At 42.2% G+C, this 24,833-nt stretch overlaps 1 protein-coding gene across 1 annotated transcript; it reads right to left on the minus strand.

Moving 5' to 3' along the window:
• Positions 1 to 13,533: 13,533 nt before the first annotated feature.
• On the minus strand, positions 13,534 to 20,674 carry LOC106603857 (protein sprouty homolog 4). The gene is made up of 2 exons (XM_014198055.2): positions 20,506 to 20,674; positions 13,534 to 17,679 (listed from the first exon to the last, which is right to left on the minus strand). Exon 2 carries the CDS (start codon positions 17,645 to 17,647, stop codon positions 16,682 to 16,684), a length of 966 nt encoding a protein of 321 aa, XP_014053530.1. The 5' UTR covers positions 17,648 to 17,679; positions 20,506 to 20,674; the 3' UTR covers positions 13,534 to 16,681.
• Between the last annotated feature and the right edge of the window lie 4,159 nt (positions 20,675 to 24,833).

Genomic DNA, 24,833 nt, shown 5'->3' on the forward strand with positions numbered 1-24,833 from the left:
CAAGCAAATGGAATCATCAAACACATGGAAACCATTCCACTCATTCCTCTCCAGCCATTACCACGAGCCCCTTCTCCCTAATTAAAGCGCCACCAACCTCCTGTGGTTAGGTTTAAAATCAGATGTTATGACTTTGTGTCTGTACCAGCTAGTGACCACTCTGCAGAGCTGCCTCCAGAACAAGATTCATGACGGAAAAAACGCTAACCTGCACATATTTGCCCATTGTAAAAGTGCTCAGAAAGTGACTTTTTAGACCTGAATGCCAAAACATTCAAGAGATAAAGGTGCTGAAAGTTAACCTATTTTGCAAACCCCACCATACCATGAGACATCCATGTCTTCATCACTGTAAAAGATAAACAGTTGAGACTGATATAATTTAAAAGCTTATGAACAGGGTTGTCAAACTCATTTCTTATTTATTTATTTTTAAACTTTATACATCAATTATCTAAAAACGTGTTAAAAAAACAAAAACTCGGATTCATATATGTTGCCGCTTAGACTATTTTACATCGTCTGAAGTTTTTGTGTTGTGCCCGCCATCGGTTGCGATTGTGGTAGTAATTGAATGTAGAAATGCCAATTCAATTGAAATGCAAATGGTGTACCAGCCTAATTTCAGTGGTCTGAAGGGTTGAGTTCATTCTATGAATTCTATTTCTATGATTGAAATGACACCCACCCTGTGGATGTCAAGAGTTTGCATGCTGTGTCTCAACTGATGGTACAATACAAACACCTCAGATGATTTCAATCATGGTCTAAGCTGCAACATATGAGAATGTGAACAAAAAATTTACGCGTTAATGGTTTAAAAATGACGATAAAGGTTTAAAAATTGTTATAATTTATTTTAATTTTTATGAAATTATAAAATAGTTTGAGACAATCCTGTTCTTAAGCTTTTAAATGATATCAATCTCAACTGTTTATCTTTTCTAGTGATTAAGACATGGATGGTGCCGGAAGAAATGGCAGCAGTTTTACGGGCGCCCAACCAATTGTGCTACTATGTGTTTTTTTTGTTGTGTTATTTGTAACTTATTTTGTACATAATGTTTCTGCCACCGTATCTTACGGCAAAAAAGAGCTTTTGGATATCAGGACAGCAATCACTCACCTTGGATAAGACAAAGATTTTTTCTTCAACAAGCAGGACGCACAGGACATACTCCGAACACCCGACAAGGCCAACATCCCAGTTATTGGAAAAAGGAAGAGACGCAGGTACAGAAGACACAGAGCGGTGTGCCTCGTAAGGATCTGCAGAAGGTGAATGGGAAAGCTGCCGTTACCGTCAACATTACTCGCCAACATGCAATCATTGGACAAAAAATTAGACGAGGTACGATCACGAATATCCTACCAACAGGACATCAAAAACTGTAACATCTTATGTTTCACGGAATCGTGGCTGAATGATGACATGGATATTCAGCTAGCGGGATATACGCTGCACCGGCAAGATAGAACTGTACACTCTGGTAAGACAAGGGGGGGGCGGTCTGTGCATATTTGTAAACAACAGCTGGTGCACGAAATCTAAGGAAGTCTTTAGATTTTGCTTGCCTGAAGTAAAGTATGTTATGATAAACTGCAGACCACATTATTTGCCAAGAGAGTTTTCATCTATACTTTACATGGCTGTTTATTTACCACCACAGACGGATGCTGGCACTAAGACCACACTCAGTCAGCTGTATAAGGAAATAAGCAAACAGGAAACCCAAAGGCGACGCTTCTAGTGGCCAGAGACTTTAATGCAGGGAAACTTAAATCAGTTTTACCTAATTTCTATCAACATGTTAAACGTGCAACCAGAGGGCAAAAATTCTATATCACCTGTACACACACAGAGACGCGTACAAAGCTCTCCCTCGGCCTCCATTTGGTAAATGTGACCACAGTTCTATCCTCCTGATTCCTGCTTACAAGCAAAAATTAAAGCAGGAAACACCAGTGACTCCGGTCTATAAAAAAATGGTCAGATGAAGCAGATGCTAAGCTACAGGACTGTTTTGCTGTCACAGACTGGAACATTTTCTGAGATTCTTCTGATGGCATTGAGGAGTACACCACATCAGTCACTGGCTTTATCAATAAGTGCATTGAGGACGTCTTCCCCACAGTGACTGTACGTACATACCCCAACCAGAAGCCATGGATTACAGGCAACATTTTCACTGAGCTAAAGAGTAGAGCTGCTGCTTTCAAGGTGCTGGACTCTAACCCGGAAGCTTATAAGAAATCCTGTTATGCCCTACGACTGTCACGTCCTGACCTGTAGAGGGTGTAGTTGGGTCAGGACGTGGCAGAAGGGAGTGTGTGTTTTTTATTGTTTCATTGATTTTGGCCGTGTGACTTCCAATCAGGCACAGCTGTAGAGGGTTGTGGTTGATTGGGAGTCACACATAAGTTGCCTACGTTTCCTTTGTGTTTCGTGGGTAATTGTTCTTGTCACAGTGGTTGCACCTGACAGGACTGTGTTGGCTGTCAGTTTCCTTGTTTTTGTGTAGTTGTAAAGTGTTTGTGTGATTAAATATGACGAACCCTAACTCCGCCGCATTTTGGTCCATTTCTGAAGACAGCCGTTACAACGACGAACCATCAAACAGGCAAAGCGTAAATACAGGGCTAAGATTGAATCGTACTACACTGGCTCCGACGCTCGTCTTATGTGGCCATAGGCTTGCAAACTATTACAGACTACAAAGCTGCCCAGTGACACGAGCCTACCAGACGAGCTAAATTACTTCTATGCTCACTTTAAGGCAAGCAACACTAAGGCATGCATGAGAGCATCAGCTGTTCCGGACAACTGTGTGATCACGCTCTCCGTAGCCGACGTGAGTAAGACCTTAAACAGGTCAACATTCACAAGGCTGCGGGGCCAGACGGATTACCAGGATGTGTGCTCTGGGCATGTGCTGACCAACTGGCAGGTGTCTTCACTGACATTTTCAACATGTCCCTGACTGAGTCTGTAATACCAACATGTTTCAAGCAGACCACCATAGTCCCTGTGCCCAAGAACACTAAGGCAACCTGCCTAAATGACTATAGACCCATAGCACTCACGTCCGTAGCCATGAAGTGCTTTGAAAGGCTGGTAATGGCTCACATCAACACCATTATCCCAGAAACCCTAGACCCACTCCAATTTGCATACCGCCCAAACAGATCCACAATCTCTATTGCACTCCACACTGCCCTTTCCCACCTGGACAAAAGGAACACCTATGTGAGAATGCTATTCATTGACTACAGCTCAGCGTTCAACACCATAGTACCCTCAAAGCTCATCACTAAGCTAAGGATCCTGGGACTAAACACCTCCATCTGCAACTGGATCCTGGACTTCCTGACGGGCCGCCCCCAGTTGGTGAGGGTAGGTAGCAACATATCTGCCACACTGATCCTCAACACTGGAGCCCCTCAGGGATGCGTGCTCAGTCCCCTCCTGTACTCCCTGTTCACCCATGACCGCGTGGCCAGGCACGACTCCAACACCATCATTAAGTTTGCAGATGACACAACAGTGGTAGGCCTGATCACCGACAACAGCGAGACAGCCTACAGGGATGGGCAAACATGTATGGAAAGTTTTGTTCAGATCAAAAGGGATGCTGTCAAAAATGGATTTACCCTGTAGCCTATGTTACAAATCCTCTCCAGCCAGAGTGGTCGCCTCCCCTCCCCAGCCTACCCCCTTCAGGTTGGGGGACACAGATCCCCGTCAGGCCCCTGAGTGAATCTCTGTCCTGTGTGGATCTACCCTGCTTTGGCCGTTTATCAGATGGGCCGTGTGCCCGCTGCTAGCCCACGCAAGGTAAACTAAGGGGACAAATGATACATGCGCTTGTCCCTTCTTTCCTGATCATGGCAACAAAGCATCATTGTAACTTGGAGGCAGCAGACACACAGTGGACCTTTATCTGTGGGTTCTGTGCATCCGAGCCTTTGTTCCCCTGGCTTCCTGTGAAGTCATACCTGTTACATAAGGGTCCGCTTCCTGTTTCACTGACCTGATGCGTTTGTGCAGCCATTGTGTTGGCTCTTTAATAACTTACATAGACCGTCCCGAAGACGGAAGAAGGCACAGCAGCTGTGTGGTGATGAGGGGAGAAGGCACAGGGACAACTGATCCTGTTACGCACATGCATGCGCACACATCACACGCTTAAAAAATTGTAATTTGGGAGTAAAAATGTTTTACGATTAAAAAGCCTACTTCCCTAACCTAACCCTACCCCTCCTAACCATAATCCTAATCCTAACCCTAACCCTACCTCTAACTCTTAACCTAACCCTACCCTTAACTCTTAACCTAACTCTACCTCTAACTCTTAACCTAACCCTACCTCTAACTCTTAACCTAACCCTACCCTTAACTCTTAACCTAACGCCTAACTCTTAACCTAACCCTACCTCTAACCCCTATTCTAACTCTACCCCTAACTCTTAACCTAACTCTACCCTAACTCTTAACCTAACCCTACCTCTAACTCTTAACCTTACCCCTAACTCTTAACCTAACCCTACCCCTAACTCTTAACCTAACCCTACCCCTAACTCTTAACCTAATTCTACACCTAACCCCTATTCTAACCCTACCCCTAACTCTTAACCTAACCCTACCCCTAACCCCTATTCTAACCCTACCCCTAACTCTTAACCTTACCCCTAACTCTTAACCTAACCCTACCCCTAACTCTTAACCTAACCCTACCCCTAACTCTTAACCTAACCCTACCCCTAACTCTTAACCTAACCCTACCTCTAACCCCTATTCTAACCCTACCCCTAACTCTTAACCTGACTCTACCCCTAACTCTTAACCTAACCCTACCTCTAACTCTTAACCTAACCCTACCCCTAACTCTTAACCCTAACCCTACCCCTAACTCTTAACCTAATTCTACACCTAACCTTAACCCTAACCTTAACCCCAAAACCCTAAACCTAACCCTTAAGTTTAAAATAGCATTGAACAAATTTAGGACATGAAAAAGTCATTTTTTTTCTACCTTGTCAAGACATTCGGGTGAATTGTTGGGTCCTGATAAGGTAGGCAAACAAGTGCAAACACACACACGCACACGCACGCGCACGCACGCGCACGCACACGCACACGCACACACACACACACACACACACACACACACACACACACACACACACACACACACACACACACACACACACACACACACACACACAGAGACAGCAAAGCCTTTGATAAAATCACCACTGCAAACACATCCTTAGTACTAATCCCCCCAGCAGTACACATCTCAGCCAACAGCAGAGTTCTATCTATCTAGGACAGTCACACCAATGTGGAGCATACACCTCGGAAGTCCTCCCTCTTTTGTGTCCTTTTCACAATGCGATCGCAGCAGCCTGGTAACAGCTCCCCACACAGGTTTGGTAAAAAGAGGAAACACAATAGAGAGCAAGAGATATTAGTAGTGAAGACAATGTGGCTGAGGACCCATAGTGCAACTACCGGCTATCTGAGGACCCAGAGTACAGCTACTGGCTGGCTGAGGAGAGGAGCCACTGAGGGATGCGGGAAATAGCAGCTCATTTCCTCTGACTTGTTGTCCTTCTGGGCCTCCTACAGATGTAGGATCTTAATTTGAGTCAGTTAGCTACAGCAGGAAAATAATTATGCAGCAACAGAAAATGTGAGTTATTATATGGATTATAATTAATGGACATTTTTTTAGGTGTTGATAAAATCAAGTCTGAAATGTCAGTGGAAATTACAAAGTCCAGAAGCCTTTCAAACCTCAAATACAGTACAAGTTTTACATTTCCTGCATTGCAGAAAAGTTATCCTTGCAACAGGGTGATCAAATAAAGACATACATATCTGTATATTATACTGTACTGAACTGTACTGTAATGTACTATACTATACTATACTATACTATACTAGAAAACTACTCTTCCCATACTCCCTCAGGGCTTACAGGAAGCAGCTTCCTGAGTCTATAGCCTTGAAGTCTAGCCTACTGCTACTGTGGTAGAACGGCAGGGCAGCGGTACGAGAAGAAAGATCCCACTGGGTACAGACGTCAGTTCAATGTCTAGTTTTGATTTACATTTGGTTGAGTTGTCAACTAACGTGAATTCAAGGTGAAATCAACAAAACAATTTACCATGTCATTGGATTTAGGTTCAAAGTTGGGTGAATAAAAGACGAAATGCCCTGACGTTGATTACTTTTTGAAAATTCAATCAGTTTTCCAAGTTGATTCAACTTCATCGTATTGATTTTTTTGGTTGAAATGACATGGAAACAACGTTGATTGAACCAGTTTTTGCCCAGTGGGATGAGATAATAATCTAATTAGCATAATTGAGCCAGGTACCTACATGGCTTTATAGGGAAGGTATACAGAAAGGAGAAGATACTGGCTGTCACTAGACTGATGTCATCACTCCCTATGTGCCTGAAAGTCAGAGTAAAAAGTTATTTTTCCATTTTCCCAAACATGGGTTCAGAGTAGCTACCAATTTAATGTAATGGAGCTAACAACACCTGGAAACAACAGAAGAAGAAGTAAGTGAGAGTTGAACTGTAGGAGAGGAGAGGAGAGGAGAGGAGAGGAGAGGAGAGGAGAGGAGAGGAGAGGAGAGGAGAGGAGAGGAGAGGAGAGGAGAGGAGAGGAGAGGAGAGGAGAGGAGAGGAGAGGAGAGGGGAAAGGGGGAAGGGAGGGGAGGGAATGTTTTGCAACAGTGTTCTCTGTGAGAGATAAATGTATAAAATGTTATTGCGGTTGTGTTGGCTGAGTTCCAGAGGAAGTGTTGGGCTTTGACAATGCACTCACCAGGAATGCACTGCAGCTGAGTCCAAGTGGGTGTGTCAGCGCTGCGGGGTCGGAAGCCAAGTTTGGTAGGCTCTGGCCCCTCGGCGCCTCAGGGGACTGCTGTGCTGTTATTCACCCAGCACAGAGAGAGCATAGGCCGGAGAGTTGTGTGTGTGTGTATGTCACAGGAATGCTCTTTTACACATGTACTTAGGCATAAGACATTCAAGTTGAAAGATCCATCCACATGAAATATACAACAGCTGATCAGTCTCAAGTTTAAAAGTATCAAATTACACGGTCTGAATACTTATAGTGGTGGTGAGTCGTGGAGCCTCATTAAAATTCCTGTCCCCTACCATCCACCTCAGTTCACTTTTGTTGCCATTCCTTGAGCCATTTAAAAATAAGGAAAAACAATCCAGTTTGCTGAGCTACATTTACATTTTAGCAGACACTCTTATCCAGAGTGACTTACAGGAGCAAATAGGGTTAAGTGCCTTGCTCAAGGGTCCATTGACAGATTTTTCACCTAGTTGGCTCGGGGATTCAAACCAGCTGCCTTTCAGAAACTGACCCAATGCTCCTAAGCGCTAGGCTACCTGCAGCCCCACAGCTATGACTGGTCCACCAGTTTATAGGCTTTGTGTATGAATATGCTACATGTCTTTGCACACAAAAGTTAACTGAAACGGTTTGCCTCCTTGGTATAATGTGCCTTCTGCACAAAGTAGTGCATGGAAGAAAATCGTTGAATAGGAACAAGATTAACCGGTGCCCCCATACATTGACTCTGTACCGGTACCCCCTGTATATACTAGTCTCGCTATTGTTATTTTACTGCTGCTCTTTAATTACTTGTTCCTTTTATTTCTTATTCTTATTTTTTAAACTGCATTGTTGGTTAGGGGCTTGTAAGTAAGCATTTCACTGTAAGGTCTACCTGTTGTATTCGGGGCATGTGACTAATAAAATGTGATAAAAAATGTGATTTGAGATGACATAGTGTCGCTAGTGAAATCTACATACACCTTGCACAGTCTTCACATTTTGCTGCTTTCAAATTTGATCTCAAAAGGGAATAAATCCTGCTGATCTAAACAACCTACTCCACATTTCCAAAGTCAAAGAAAATGTATAGAAAATAGTCCAAATTAATAAAATAAAATAAATAAAATGTTTTGATTGTGTATGTCTTCACACCCCAGAGTTAACACTTGGTGGAAGCACCTTTGGCAGCCGTTACAGGTGTGAAAGATATTGAATAACATTCCATCAATTTCGCACAATTCTTAGGGCAACATATTTACATTGTTTTTGTCAAAATTGCTCAAGCTCAGTAAATTTGGTTTGGAGTCATTGATGGACAGCAATATTCAAACCTGGTCTTTGCTTTTCAGCGCAATTTAAGTCAGGACTGAGGCTGGACCATTCAGGAACACTCCACGCATATTGGAAAGCCATTCTGGTGTGCATTTGGTATTAACATTTGTGTAATTGTCCCGGTGAAAAATAAAACTCTATCCCACGGTTAGGTATTCAGAAGACTGTGTCAAGTTTTCCTCAAAATTTTTGTCTTGGCTTTGTTCCTTTCATTTTAATTTTGATCCTGACAGTCCCTGCCGGTGACAAGCATACCCATAACATGAGGCTGCCACCACAGTACTTGACAACACAGAGGACCAACAACATTGCATTCACTCCACATTACTGGTCTGTATGACAGTGAAAATAATTAAGCCTGTATAAAAATAATCCACTCCAAATCCTCCATTTTGTTTGCAAAAAGGCTGTTTAGTAATACAGCAAGATAACACGACAAAGAAATTAACTTTTTGACCTAAATTAAAAACGACAGGCTTGGATCGTATCCAACAAAACACAACACAGAGTGATTCTTTATTTTCAAGTATTGTGGTGGCAGCATCATGTTATTGGTATGCTTGTCACCAGCAGGGACTGGGGAGTTTGTCAGGATCAAAAGAAATATGAATGGAGCAAAGCCCAGATAAAAAGTTAGAGGGAAACCGGCCTCAGTCCTCCGAAAACTTAACCCAAGGAAAGAGTTTTATTTTTCAGCAGGAAAATTACACACATTTTAATGCCAAAGACAAGTCAGAATTGTTTTCCAAGAGGTGTTGAGTGTTCCTGAGTGGTGCAGTCTCAGTTTAAATTGGCTTGAAAAATCAGTGACAAGGTTTTTGACTCCCAACCACATTTACTGTGGTGTATTTAGAATATAAAATGCTCTTTCAAGACATCAGTGCTATACGTTTTACAGCTGTCTGAGCTTTGACCAGTGCAAATCCATTTGGCCTAGGTGTTAGAAGAGTCGAAGCGAGCAGCAGGCCTGAGTAGCCTCAGAAAGCGGAAATGATGCGGGTTGTGGCATTTGCGTCCCTTGCCTTTACAACCATGGAAAACACTTAGAAATGACAAATAGTTACACATCATACATGTTTTAAAAAATATATTTGACTGTTTAATAAAACATAATGCAAGTCCTTTGTACTGCAAAACTGGTTATGCACCATTTAAATTGCTATGGGTAAGAAAATTGGCTTGACCCAGTAGTGATGTAGTTGTCCCAGAGTTCTAGTGACATATTTTGGGGATTTAGATGTATATGTCTATTATTTTGAACGCTAAGCGGTGAACAAAATTATTGAATATATTGTATAGATCAATAAAAACAAAGAAGGCTATTACAATTGGGTTTTTTTCTTATAGTATAGCTCTAATGTGTGTCCCCTTAGTTTTATGTCATTCAAAATTTCACCTTTATTTAACTAGGCAAGTCAGTTAACAACAAATTCTTATTTTCAATGACGGCCTAGGAACAGTGGGTTTACTGCCTTGTTTCAGGGGCAGAACAACACATTTTTACCTTGTCAGCTCGGGGATTCGATCTTGCAAACTTTCGGTTACAAGTCCAACGCTCTAACCACTAGGCTACCTGCCGCCCATTATAAAGATATACTTACTGTACAAGGTCCTTGAGCATTCTCTTCAGGGGAAAACTGTTATCGGGGGAGGGGTCTGTATTAATGAAAATGATTAGCTAATCACACCTTTTTAGTATGTCATAAATTTGAGGATTCCATTGATCATGTGGTGAGTCTGAATCCAAAGTGTCACTTAGTTTTAGTCAATTTAAATGAAGGGAAATTACGTTGTGAGCAAAATGATTAATTATATCACTTTCATGGATTGACGATCTTGGATCTGAGCATTTGTGGTCTCCATTTCAGAAAATCCCAATTTACAGTACCAAAAATGTCTCATTGGTGTTACCATCATTGGTGTTACTACTCCTACTGGTCGCACAATGTTATTATAATGGTAAAAAAAAGTAATTAAGCTACCATATTAGTCGATTTAGAATGGAAAGATGTACCCAAATACAGTATATTTAAAAAAACAAAAATTATCACAGAATGGCATGCCCAAATGCCACCGTAATTCCAGAACGACCCAGGCAAGACAGTAGCTCTTTGTTTAAAGTTGCTGCTTGGTCAGATGCCATGGAGTTTGGAGAACGAAGGAGTCTGGCTGGTGTACTCTGAAACTTTTGGCAAACTCTCAAATCCATCTCCCTTTATCTCCCCTGCTCTCACCCCACCTCCCTATCTCCCCTGCTCTCACCCCACCTCCCTTTCTCCCCTGCTCTCACCCCACCTCCCTTTCTCTCTATCTCCCCTGCATTCACCCCACCTCCCTTTCTCTCTAACGCCCCCGCTCTCACCCCACCTCCCTTTCTCTCTAATGCCCCGGCTCTCACCCCACCTCCCTTTTTCTCTATTTCCCTACTCTCACCCCACCTCCCTTTTCTCTAACTTAAAGTGTTGAAGTGTGTGTTTCTCTTGCGTTGAAGTCTTCCTGTCACACTTGGTTCGCTGGGCCCTGAAATACCAGTGCAGGATGGCTTTCGCAATCTCCAGGTCTAAATGTCAGGGTTACATTTCCAAACAGCGTGTACTTGCCATTTCCGCCCATCTGAGCGTGCATTCCTGCAGACCTGCACATGTCCCGTAGGAAAACCCAGAATGATCTCTCTTCCCTGACCTCACAAATCGTTGAGGCACTTTTGTTTGACTCTCTCTCTCCAGTCCATGTCATTTGTATGCACAACTAGTAGAGAGGGGAAGAGGGAGGGGGAGGGAGAGGGGGATGAGTACTGCACCAGATGTGGAAAGGACTTTTGCAATATGTTATCCAAACTGCAAGGGGACGTTTACTTCAACCAAATCAACATGGATGAGTTTACTTGGGAAATGTGCAGACAGGTCTGTTCCAGTCACAGCATGGACTGACTGGCTGGACAAAATGGCTGCTGAACATGAGAAACACCAAGCAAAGAAAAAAGCAACAAAAAAAATAGAAGGATCAACGGATGTTATGTCGCCGAAGTTGGACAGAGTGATAGGCATCTGTTTGATGGTCCAACTGTGTGTCTGCTGTGGCTGTGACTTCCAGAATGGCGTGGCCTTACTTTGGCATGCACAGAACAATGTCCTCTATAGCTGGAGGGCTGGTGACACACTTCTGTTGAAAGAAGGGCTTTGCTTTCACCAGCAGGCACTACAGCATAATAGTAAGAACATTTAAATGATAGACTTGTAACACTATAAACAAGATTACGGATAATTACCAGGATAATCATATTATTGTTGATGATAATATATTAGCTAGATAATAATACTAAGCAATAAGGCTTAGGGGAGGGGTGTGGTATATGGCCAATATACCACGGCTAAGTAGAAACAAAACCAGTATATTGGCCATATACCACAAACCCCTGAGGTGCCTTGTTGCTATTATAAACTGGTTACCAACGTAATTAGAAGATTAAAAAATGTTTTTGGGGGGGGTCATAACAGTGATATATACCACGGCTTTCAGCCAATCAGCATCCAGGAGCCAAAGTACCCAGTTTATAATAGAGTATATAGTATGAGAATGATATTACCAGAGTAAGGATAAACCTGAATAAAAGCTATAGGAACGGATACTGTACGCAATGTAGTCAGAGCCATAAGTGTTTTTTTCTTCTTCTTCGTTTCGTCATGTCACTTTTACAGATATTTTCACAGCTTTGATCATAATGGGATTTAGGAAGTGCTGTACATGGGAGCTATCGGCAACAAAGCACAGCCATTCCAACCTGCAGAGTGAGAATATGCTGTGTGACGGAGTGTGACGACCTTACTCTCAACATTGTGCATTGACTGACACTTCCTAAGAACTCAGCCATGAAACAGTGTGGTTAGCTAAGATAATACGACACCTACCAGCGACAGCATTACCTTTTCCCATATCCTATGTCTGTGTGAGGGGTGGTTTCTTCACTTGCTGCCATTTAAAATTCCTGAGCTGATGTGTAGTTTTGGGCCTGGCGGAGCGGAGGGGGGGGAGGATGACAGCAGTGGTGTGGAATACACACATGGTGGTGGTGGTGTGGGAGGGAGCGCAGTGCAGGGTGGGGAGATGACAGACAGGCAGGTTTGTCTCAGATCTCACCTGCTCTAACAGACAGGCCCCAGTGCCACAGGCTGCAGCGGAAGCCCCAGCTCAGCCAGGAGGGGAAGTCAACTCAGCTTCTCACTCATCTCCCCCAGGTGCTTACAGGTAACACTCAGGAAACAGGGCCCTGCCTTGCCTGGAGGGGAAACGACACAGGTGGGCCTGGGGGGGGGACGGCACAGGTTGACCACGTAGGTACGTGGTGCTCTTGTTGAGAGAAAAGGAATGTTTCACATCTATATAAGACCACCCCTTAATCATGTAGTCAGTCAGTGTTCACACACAATTTACAAGGACAACAACCTCTCATGTTGCCTTTTTTTTCCAAATAGAGGAAAACATTTTCTCAGCATGGTCTTTCTTACTTACAGTAACTCACTGCCAAAACTAATCCTTGACTTTAATTGGTTGAGGATATTATTCATTGCATTTGACCAGGGCATGTTTCTGTCTAAGTGGAGGGAGGAAATATCTGAATTTTTTATTTATTTAACTAGGCAAGTCAGTTAAGAACAAATTTTTATTTACAATGACAACCTACCCCCGGCCAAACCCTAACTTGGACAATTGTGCGCTGCCCTATGGGACTCCCAATCACAGCCAGTTGTGATACAGCCTGGAATTGAACCAGGGTCTGTAGTGACGCATCTAGCATTGAAATACAGTGCCTTAGACCAATGCACCACTCAGGAGCCCCAGTGTTACTTACTGTAATATTTTCTGTCAGTAAATGTAGGGTCAAGTTGCTTCTTCTGGCCTGAATTGGAGTGTGGCTTACCACTGTTCTGTAGGAGAATAATACCATTTAAACTAAAAGGAAGGGAATTCAGGAAGCATTCAAATGAAACAGTGAAAACCACTAAATGTCCTGATTTAACATGATTAACAGTTTTAATTTGGTCCTCTGCGAATGAACGGGAAACAGGCTATTTCTGGCCCGCTTTTTCTTTTTTTTACTTTCAACCATAGCTCTCCCGCCCCAGATCAACAAAATGACAAACTAAGTCTTGTAACTATGGGAACAGAACTCTCATTGGTAGCTTTAACACTTAACGATGTTCCTACAAGCTGAAAGGACATGGCAGAAAGACAGAGAATGTACTGATATGTTTCCTGTCTGTCTAAGAGTTTGGTTCGTGTATGATTCAAGTAGATGACCGTCAGTAAAAAAAGACACCACAACATGTTTATATTTAACAATATATATTTCCAATGTCAATGTACATTCCATTTCGACATGAGCTTTCTTCACAAACAAAGGTTGGCATCTAAATAAATACTATATAAAATAGAACTTCAAAATAAATATATCTATAAAGGGAAACTTTTATATGTGAGATTTTTTCTTATAGTTAAACGAAACAAAAGCACAGAGCTAATTTTTCCGCAACATTGACATTGCAAAGGCAAAGACATTGAATAGCAGGAGCCAGCAGTTTGGAAGGTTATTTTGATTGAGTTGAAGATAATTCTAGTGGCCACAAGTGTACCACAAAATGGAGTTTAAGTCACAGCATTCTAACAAAATAAAAGGCTTCATTATTGAGTTGTCATGGTTGGTGATTATTCAATACCTTAACAGGCCACCAAACACATAACGCTAATGTAGTTTGGGGCTAAGGATTTTACCCAAGCCACAGTGTGAGAGAGAGACTGAGAAAAAAAAGGCAGAGAAACAAAAGAGATCCACTATTAAACAAGATGGAATGGAACGTAGCTTTAGAGTTCTCTTTTCCTCATGGTGGTTTTGACAAGTTTATGGACAGCAGCTGTATTTGTTAGTCAAGGCCAGGGCATTTGTCAATCAAGGCCAGGGTATTTGTCAATCAAGGCCAGGGTATTTGTCGGAAAACTTGGGGAGGAAAAAGAAGTTGCGACACTGTGTAAGTACAAACAGGGGGAAATGGGTTGATCCGGATAGGCCAAAATTGTATTCCTTCAGTGGATTCAATGATTCCACAGTTGCAGGGGCACTGAAGAACTGGGAATTAGCTTCATCTCTATCCTGCTAACGAGGCATGAATAGCATAAACAGAGGTATTTTTACTGCAGGGCACACTTTTCTAAATCAAGTGCTTATGATAGTAAGACCTGTCTTCCCCCCTCCCTCTTCCCCTCAACCTCAAATCTTTACCCTCAAAATATATTTCTATATATCTATCTATATTTTGTATTGTAGTTATAATGTACCATGCAGTTTTTCAAGGACATTTAAAACTATTTACAACATCATATCACCTGCATAGGTCTATTTCTATAACATAGGTCTATTTCTATAACATATTGTCACCACATTAACAAATATTCCCTGGCTATGCCAGTCAGAACATCATTCCCCGTTTTGGCACCTTCCCTTGGATTTAATTGCAAACATTTGAAAATAATATTGCCTTATACATTCAAGACTAAGAACAGTGTTTTTTTTCCTGTATGTTTTCTGCTTTGTGCAACAAGACAAGTACAAAAATGTAAAAGAGACAGGCCCTAATGTTAGTGGGGGACCTTAGAACCAACGTGACAGAAATTAGTAGATTTTGGAACGACGGTATCCCTTTATGCCAAACTGAAGCGTACTTCAGTTTGGCATATAAAAAGGACACCGCACCTTTAAGAGCAATTGGCCTCTGACAATTTGGCGAGTGCATAACAAATATGATCCCTAAGACAGCTAAACAAGCTATACTAAACTCCTTTGGCAAAGTCATTGGTACTCCAGGCAAGCCACAAAATAGATTGAGAAAATAAAGATAAATAATATTTCTAACAGACGACAAACTCAACACTGCAGCAAAAATTATGAGAATTTCTTCATTCCATTCTTTTACTTTTAGATTTGTGTGTATTGTTGTGTATTGTTAGATATTACTGCACTGTTGGAGCTAGGAACACAAGCATTTTGCTAAACCCGCAATAACATCTGCTAGATATGTGTATGCGACCAATAAATTTGATTTGATACAATGTGGACTCAAAAGTAGTTCACAGAGTAATGTAAAATACATTAAGCATTGATACTTAATACTGTGCTTCAGTACATCATAAGGGGTTTGCTTCATCTAAAAAGGTTGTTCAAGTGGCAGGTTTGATTTAACTAAGGCTGGCTAGATATGCTACAGCTTCACTTTACCTCTTCCTGAAAACGCTACACTCCAGAAAAATTCCAAAAAGGTTTTTCAGCTATCCCCATAAGATAACTATTTTTGGTTCCAGGGAGAACCCTTTTGGTTCCACGTAAAACCCTTTGGTTCCATGTAGAACCCACTGTGGAAAGGGTCCTACATGGAACCCAAAATGTTTCTACCTTGAACCAAAAAGGGTTCTTCAAAGGGTTCTCCTTTGGGGACAGCCGAAAAAAACTTTTAGGTTCTGGATAGCACCTTTTTTTCTAAGAGTGTATTTTCCCTCCATTTCCTCTCTTAACTTACTCTTCCTAAATAATTCACAATTGCCCTTTTTAAACTGTTCTTTGCCTCTTGTGCAAAGTGAAGTCAACTAGGCTAATGGCAGTTTTTACGCGCTAGACCAAAATTCTACTGATGAGGAACAATCCCTGAGGAGGTTTTTCTACAACACATCCACGTCGAGCACTGGGGTTAACCACTACGTCACATCATGCAGGGCATGACGTGCAATTATTCTGAAGTGATTGGTAAAAGCTAGGTTAAAAAATCCCCTCAAGGAAATGGAAAGTGATCAAGTCAGGCAATCCTAAACACTATTTTTCTCTCAGTTGTGGTATGACCTTACATATCAGATGGGCAAAGCCACACGACTTTACCTCTCACTTTTCCACCTTGACATAACGAGCTCAACATCAAGCTAGCACAAGAAGGCTTGTATGGGACTGAAACTTTTCATATATGGGGGAGAGTGGGTGGCTGTTTCAGTTGAAGTATCCTTTACTACCCAAAAGGAAATCAACAGTTTGCATAAACAGAGGGAAACTGCTTTGGAGCAGGCTTCTTTTTTCTTTCTTTTTTTTTTAGGAGAACAACAACTGGCGTCCAATGTGTCATAGAGTAGCTAGCTATGATGAAGCTGGAAATGCAGAGCAGTATAGAGGGATAATGAATTGTGCCTTCAGCCATTTTAGAAACAAAATCTGCCAGTCTGTTATACTTATAAAGATGGGTTCTGAGGCAAGCAGTTGTCTAGGACAACCAATTGAGCAGACAGACTTATTCTGACTTGTGTGGAATAACATCACTCGAACCAAGAAGGACAAGTGTAAACCCTTTTGTAAGTACCATGGTTTTTTGGAAGTCATCCAGCGGGTAGGGGTTGGGGGGATTGTCCTATCCAGAGGGTATTGATAAGGCAACAGCCAATGACTATCATGAGGCCTGTTTCTCCTGGCCTGCAGCCTTGGCCTCCATGCTCTTACAGGCCTGCTGGGAGTTCTTGCAGCGGCAGCCCGGGCGGCTGGTTTTGTCGTAGCACTTCTGCGACAGTTTGACACAGCCCATGGTGGGCAGGTAGCACACCAGACAGGGCAGCACCAGGGACATGGCTGCCATGAAGGACCAGCGCGCACAGCAGTTAGACTGGTGGCAGGAGCATGGGCGGTCGGCGCAGGAGCCCTCATCATCCTCGTCCTCTGTGCAGTGGTAGAAAATGGCCTTGACCAGGCACATGCAGGTGGCTGAGTCCACCAGGCTCTGCACTGAGCACAGGCACTCCTGGTTACACACCCAGCACGAGGGCAGGGTCCGGGGCAGGGTGCACTCCGTGCACCGGCACTTCCCACAAATCTCACACAGCAGCATGTGCTTCTTGTCAACCGTTGCGGCCCCCTGGGCAGCAGTCTTTAGATCCAGGGGCTTTGAGGTGAGCGCCTTGGGCTCGCAGCAGGGGGTCCTGGTGGTGACTACGGTGGAGCTGTGGTCCACCACGGGGGTGGGGGCTGCGTGGTCCAGCAGCCTCTGGTCTGACGAGGTGCTGCTGCTGCTGCTGATGGAGCTGGGCCGCCCGCTGAAGGTTATCCAGGGGTGTGTGGTGGCATTGTGAGGGTTACAGCGCGCCAGTTGGGGGAGGTGGGGAGCCCCTAGCAGTGCCTCGTGGGGCCCCCTGTTGACAGCCTTCTGGTTGAGGGGTTGCTGGGAGACCACAGCGGGACTGTCAATATAGTCGTTTTCCACATGAGAGGACTTCATCTGGTCGATTGGGAAGATGGTGAGCGGGTGCTGTAGCCTTCCATAGGGAACCCTACTGTCCAGCAACGGCTGGGATATAATGGAAGAAGACACTCCGGGGATGTGGTGGGGAACCCTCGACTCCATCTGTGCGGTTTTGTCCCTCATACAGCAAACAGAGAGCTCAACATCCAGCAGTCCTGCAGAAACATAGAGACAACAGTCAGCCTCCTGGAATGGCTACCCTACTTAGGATCTTAATTTGAGCCAGTTTGCTACAGCAGGAAAATAATCCTGCAGCAACAGGAAATGTGAATTATTATGTTATAATTAATGGACATTTTTGTAGGTGCTGATAGATGTTTTGTTAGGGCAAATCAAGTGGAAATTACAAACTTTAGATGTATTTTTACATGTTTGCATTTCCTGCTTTGCAGGGAAATTCTCAGCAACAAAAAAGTGATCAAATGATGAACCTACATCTGTACACAAATCCATCTAACACAAGACTCTTAGTCAGTGGTTGTACAAGACGTGAGTCAGCATAGAGTATATATTCTCAACAATGACTCATAGCAACCGATTGTAATGATGACAGTTACATTCAGAGAATGTCCTGTATCAGTTTATAATGAATATTAACAAGCATATCATTTAAATATATTATATTTAAGCACATTATTTAAATATATATATATATATATAAAACATTCTAATAATACCTGGTATTCAAATGCAATAAAATCCACATTATGTTGCGCATTAATATGTAATTTACCCAATTCATGTTTCACACTTTCTCAAGAGACAAAATACCACAACGTCAACATTAATTGCAAGACTTGAATGCAATAACAAATAAAGCCTATGCCAAATTATATTCAGAAGAAGAGGGGCCCAAAGACCAGAATGAGATTATAACACATGACTTCAAGTGCTATAAACACATTCACCAAAGGACCCTTGATGAAATAGATATTGCTTTTTTATGTTTGGTGACTAGAAAAAATGTAATGAATCGCATTGTTGATTTTATTGCATTTGGTCGGTGTTCATTTCTCCTTAAAGGTTGTAGGACACGGTTCCCCAATAGGAGGCACGCGGGCCAAATTCAGCTCGCTGGTGATTTTATTTGGCGCCCCAAGTTTTCTGAGCAAAATATATGTAATTTTTTTTTTGATGGACATAAAATACTGTAAAATCACCAGGACATTTCCTCAAAGTGATTTTAATTTAGAAAATCTGTTCCCAAGTATTCCGACATGTAAATAGAGAGACATATGTGATCGTATCCTAATGTAATCAATGTTTGAAAGCATTCTGTTTTTGTCAAATGCTATATCTGTTTGGGATTCTGCGGTCAATTTGCAGTGTAAAAATGATTCATAACTATGATGCTGTGAGTAGAAACCTTTGGGTGGGCCTAACTAACAAGTATTCTCCATAGTGACAAATAACATGTTCCTCTTTACCCATCTGATCTTCACAAGAGTCGGACACTAGTTTTTGGACATTACTCTGCATGCGCCAAAAGAGACATAGTTGCATGAATACGAGCTAGCATGCCCCATCATCACTCTTAAAAAGGAAGAAACACCGAATTAGTAGGTAGACTATAATGGCACCTATGTAAGCAGGTTGACGTTTATTGGGATGAATCCTGTCCTGGAGGCAAAGCTGAGCGGTTTGGGCAAGGTGCGAAGTCCAAATTGGCTATTTCGTTTTAAAAAATCATAAAAACAAAAGTGGTTGGTCTTAATGTAAGACTAATCATAAAGTGAGCAGTGTGGTTAAGGTTAGGTTTAAAATTATGACTTCGTCGCTGTGCCAGCTAGTGACCACGCTGCAGAGCTGCTTCCAGGACAAGATTCGTCCCAATAAATGCCAACAAGCCCTATTTAATGACCCAATAGTCATACAGGGCACAACAGTTACTACTTAGTAGTTACTTTATAGTAGACACTATAATGTAGTGTGGTAGACTACAGGCCTACCACTGTAGCTGGCAGACATGATAAAGTATAAAGGAATTCATGACATTTTTAGTTAAATATTGATACGATTGTCAGGTAATTTGCCACAGCAATAATCACGGAACCTGAATATAGTTGTGAGCAAAATGCTGCGTCTCTCAGATCTGCAAATCCTCCTGATCATCCGGACCAGTGAATCCAGAGACCGTAGGTAGGTGGGCTACAGAGTCTCCCTCCTCCCTCCCCTTAGCGTCGGTGAATTAAGTGAGTATAACCGGAGGCGACACGTCAATACAAATAGAAAATAAACGTAAAATCTGACTAAATATTTATCGAGACATGATGATAACATTTCATTCGACAAGTGATTCACAATAGCCAAATCTCCAGAACATATAGGCTATGGCGTCTTAAAATTATATTTTTTTTACGCGCAAGCGGCTATAGTGTGGTCTATTGGTTTATGAAAGGAGGGTGGCAGTTTAGACCAAAACGCTGGTTATTTTTATTGGACAAACGGTTTATTTTAAAACGGGTAGTTATTTAAAGGAACAGATGACAAAACCACCTGACATATGCACATGATGTGCCAGCTCGAACGCTGCAGAGAAGCGTCACGCAACCAGCCTCGATAATGCGAATGATCAGCAGCAAGAGGCAAAGACACAACGTCCGTAACTAATAGCCTACGTTAGGCTGATGTTTTTAACCACCACATAGATGTGTATAAACGGCTTATAACGCTTTTAAAAATGAACGAGGTAAAACAAAAGTCAGCATTTAGGCTCTCTTATTTCATCTGCTCTCATTATTACTCCTCTCTTGTCCACAACCTTGCTCCAGTAGCTTCCATGGTTAAATATTGACACAAAGTACAAATAGGGGAACAGCTTGTTGCAAGAGAGAAAAATAAATGTTCAGCGCACCCAAGCAAGCCACAAAACTGATGTACACGCCAGTATTCGAAATTGTTTAACCAAAAATGTGATAGGCTACTATGGTTTATGTAGCCCATGTCAAAAACGTCATTATAAATCCGATAGAATAACTTACTTTTCCAGACTAGCAGCGCATGTCTCTGTTGAGCTCGAAGACTGCATGTATATTCCAAAGATATTTCTCCCAAGTAAAGAAAAAACACTAAGTCCAAAAATGATTGAACACTATCCACTCGATGCTTACTGCAGTGAGGACACGGTCTTTTTGATACGATGTTGCAACTACATGGGGAAATTGGTTTTTATGAATGGGAGGGTAGAGAACGTACTGCGCAGATGCCTTGACATGTTTTTTTTGTGAATGGGAGGGCACAACGTCTCAGAGCTCAAATGCGGGGGTTACGTTTTTATGAATGGGAGGACTCCGAATTTCATTGCGCAAGCGTGATACCAAGATTTCATGAATGGAAGAATTGGGAGTTTTTTTGTCACAAGGGCGATGTCAGAGAGGATTACATGAATGAGCCGGCTATGGGCGTCACACCAGGCTGCTTATTTATTCATTGATTCACTCATTCATGATTCCGACCTGAAAATGAATGCTAATTTCCGAATATGGAACCTCATGTTAGGGGCATCTTGACCATTTTGAATTGTGCAATGGGAAATAATAACATTAAGAAAATAAATATTTGATGTAGGTCTATGCCTCGTCGTTATATGGTAAACTGTTGTTGTGTAAAGAAGGTAAAGGTAAAGGAAAGAACCATTAGCTTATGGAGAGCCGCCTGGCCTAAAATGTAAGTAAAATGCTATGTAGAATCAAAGCTTTGCTCCAAACTGAAAACATGTAGGCTAAATGACTGTTTGCTCAACCTAGATCGTGGCATATCGGCTACTAATAGGGTATTATATTATTACTCACTTGTAGGCCTATATTGTGGATCACGATTCAAAGAAGATCGAAACGATGGCATTTGCTGTTGTTTTAATAGGGTCTTTGCTTTCTCCATTTGCTGCAGTTTGAGTCGAGTCCTTGCACAGTAAAAGGCCGTTTTGATTTGTGTGACAAATACAATTTGATTTGAGTTTATGACACCAAACTGTGAAACGCAACCAGCGTGACGGCAGGCATGATTCACAAAAGAACAGGATGTTGTTGATTTGTACCGAAACCACAAGAAGGAAAATGAGTGTGAATTTCCCTTTTAACAACCCACTGTCTGCCCTTCCCCCACAGATAGCTTCAGCTCCCAACTTGTGTATTAATGCTGTCAAAGGTTAATAGTCTCCATCTACATTAGCACAGACTTCGATGACAACCTCACCTTCACTTTAACACTACCAAATTGTAATTGTTTGTAAGGATGTGTTCAAGGGCACATATGTAGGCAATGGTTTGTATTTCTTTAATGCAACTGAGATCATGCAGCATTTGGGCGATAGCTGCAGTTTCTGTAAGATGTGAATACACATTTAGATAAATCTCCTGCCCAGTCTGCAATCTTTTCTATTCAGCAACAAGGATGAACACTTAGGAAATAAGGGATGGCGGATAGCTTGGCCCCGGTGATGTACAGAGGGTAATGCGTACGGCCCAGTACATCACCGGGGCCAAGCTTCCTGGCACCCAGGACCTCTGTACCACTCGGGGTCAGAGGAAGGCCCTAAAAATTGTCAAAGACTCCAGCCACCCCAGTCATAGACTGTTCTTTCTGCTACCGCATGGCAAGCGGTACCAGAGCGCCAAGTCTAGGTCCAAGAGGCTTCTAAATCTAAACAGCTTCTACCCCCAAGCCACAAGACTCCTGAACATCTAATCTAATGGTTACCCAGACTACTTGCATTGCCCCCCCCCCCCCCCCCACGCTGCTGCTATTCTCTGTTATTATCTATGCATAACCACTTTAATAACTACCTACATGTACATAATTACCTCAACACTGGTGTCCCTGCACATTGACACATAGAATCTGTACCGGTACCCCCTGTATATAACCCCTGTATATAGCCCCTGTATATAGCCCCTGTATATAGCCCCTGTATATAGCCCCTGTATATAACCCCTGTATATAACCCCTGTATATAGCCCCTGTATATAGCCCCTGTATATAGCCCCTGTATATAGCCCCTGTATACACCCCCTGTATACAGCACCTGTATACAGCCCCTGTATATAGCCCCTGTATATAGCCCCTGTATATAGCCCCTGTATATAACCCCTGTATATAACCCCTGTATATAGCCCCTGTATATAACCCCTGTATATAGCCCCTGTATATAACCCCTGTATATAGCCCCTGTATATAGCCCCTGTATATAACCCCTGTATATAGCCCCTGTATATAACCCCTGTATATAGCCCCTGTATATAGCCACTGTATACAGCCCCTGTATACAGCCCCTGTATACACCCCCTGTATACAGCCCCTGTATATAGCCCCTGTATATAGCCCTGTATATAGCCCCTGTATATAACCCCTGTATATAGCCCCTGTATATAACCCCTGTATATAGCCCCTGTATATAGCCCCTGTATATAGCCCCTGTATATAGCCCCTGTATATAACCCCTGTATATAGCCCCTGTATATAGCCCCTGTATATAGCCCCTGTATATAGCCCCGCTATTGTTATTTACTGCTGATCTTTCATTATTTGTTATTCTTATCTCTTACTTTTTTAGGGATCTTCTTAAAACTGCATTGTTGGTTAAGGATTTGTAAGTAAGCATGTCACTGTAAGGTCTACACCTGTTGTATTCGGCGCATGTGACAAATACAATTTGATTTGAGTTTATGACACCAAACTGTGAAACGCAACCAGCGTGACGGCAGGCATGATTCACAAAAGAATAGGATGTTGATGATTTGTACCGAAACCACAAGAAGGAAAATGAGTGTGAATTTCCATTTTAACAACCCACTGTCTGCCCTTCCCCCACAGATAGCTTCAGCTCCCAACTTGTGTATTAATACTGTCAAAGGTTAATAGTCTCCATCTACATTAGCACAGACTTCGATGACAACCTCACCTTCACTTTAACACTACCAAATTGTAATTGTTTGTAAGGATGTGTTCAAGGGCACATATGTAGGCAATGGTTTGTATTTCTTTAATGCAACTGAGATCATGCAGCATTTGGGCGATAGCTGCAGTTTCTGTAAGATGTGAATACACATTTAGATAAATCTCCTGCCCAGTCTGCAATCTTTTCTATTCAGTGCTAATGACCACACATTGCAACAAGGATTAACACTTAGGAAATAAGGGTCCTTCACAGCCCCAATTGTTTCTCTGGGCAGCAGTGGTCACAATCACACATATGGAAATCCCTTCCTGCCTGGTGGCACCTACAGAGCTCTCTCTCTCTGCAGCTTTGTGGTTTGCAGGTATGGGTTGCAAAAGCTGCCTGTCCAATTGCAGATTTTTTTTTTGCAGCATGATCGTCAAGGCAGTACATGCACAAAATAATATTTCTGTCCTGTTCTTTATGGTCCCTCCCACATCCACTTGGTACCTCTGTGGATGTGAGGCCAACATCTGTTGTACAGGAGAAATGATTTTCATTCATAAACAATGTCAGGGTGTTCCAGTTCGGATCCAATGACAACATGAGAGTAATGATGAATTCCGCAATACGTTTCTAGAGTAAGGCAGATCTCAAACATGGAGCCAGGTAGTTTCAACTTCTCAAATATTGACTTCCTGAATCTGCAGAAGCATGGTTTTTAGAAGGTGTGTTTGTGTGCTTTGGAGTGGAGAAAGGGCTGTAGTGAGAAGCAGGAAGGGGAGGAGCATGTGTATGTATTTTTGGTTTGTGTGTTGTGTTTGTGTGTGTATGTGTGTGTCTGTTGTATGTACCTGCCTTTCTGCCTCTGTGTGTGTAGCCATCATAATTGTATCTCACTTGAGATTGATTACTTTGGCCAATATTAACTTCTTCTAAATCTGAATTCAACAAATATAAATATTCCCATTTTGAAAGTAAAGTTGAATATATTACCTGATGGTAGTATGGAGAAGGATGTATTATGTTTACTTCAATATCTTTAATCATAGAGCACTGGATGGCTTTTGTAAAACATTGTGGTCTACACACATTTTAGAGACAGTTGTACTCTCTACCCTAGAAATTGCTCAAAATGTAATCGTAATCTCCATCTAGATGTGAACATAGGTAATTAGCGAAGAAAAATATAATGAGAATGGTCTTGTGTAAATATGGGTTTTGACCAAAGCCCAAGTCATTAGACTGGAATTACCATGTAAAAAGTAAGATATGTTTATTAGTTTTATAGTTAGAAAACTATCGTCTCTCACTTAAAATGTAACACATATTTGGCCACCCACAGAAAGCAAATCCATTATAAATTGAACACATCTTAGTCCACCTGCAGAAACCTAACAACCAGATATTTCTGAGGGCTTCTGTGGTCATGGA

This window comes from Salmo salar, chromosome ssa04 (genome assembly GCF_905237065.1).
Source record: "Salmo salar chromosome ssa04, Ssal_v3.1, whole genome shotgun sequence".
In the NCBI taxonomy this organism is placed as follows: Eukaryota; Metazoa; Chordata; class Actinopteri; order Salmoniformes; family Salmonidae; genus Salmo; species Salmo salar.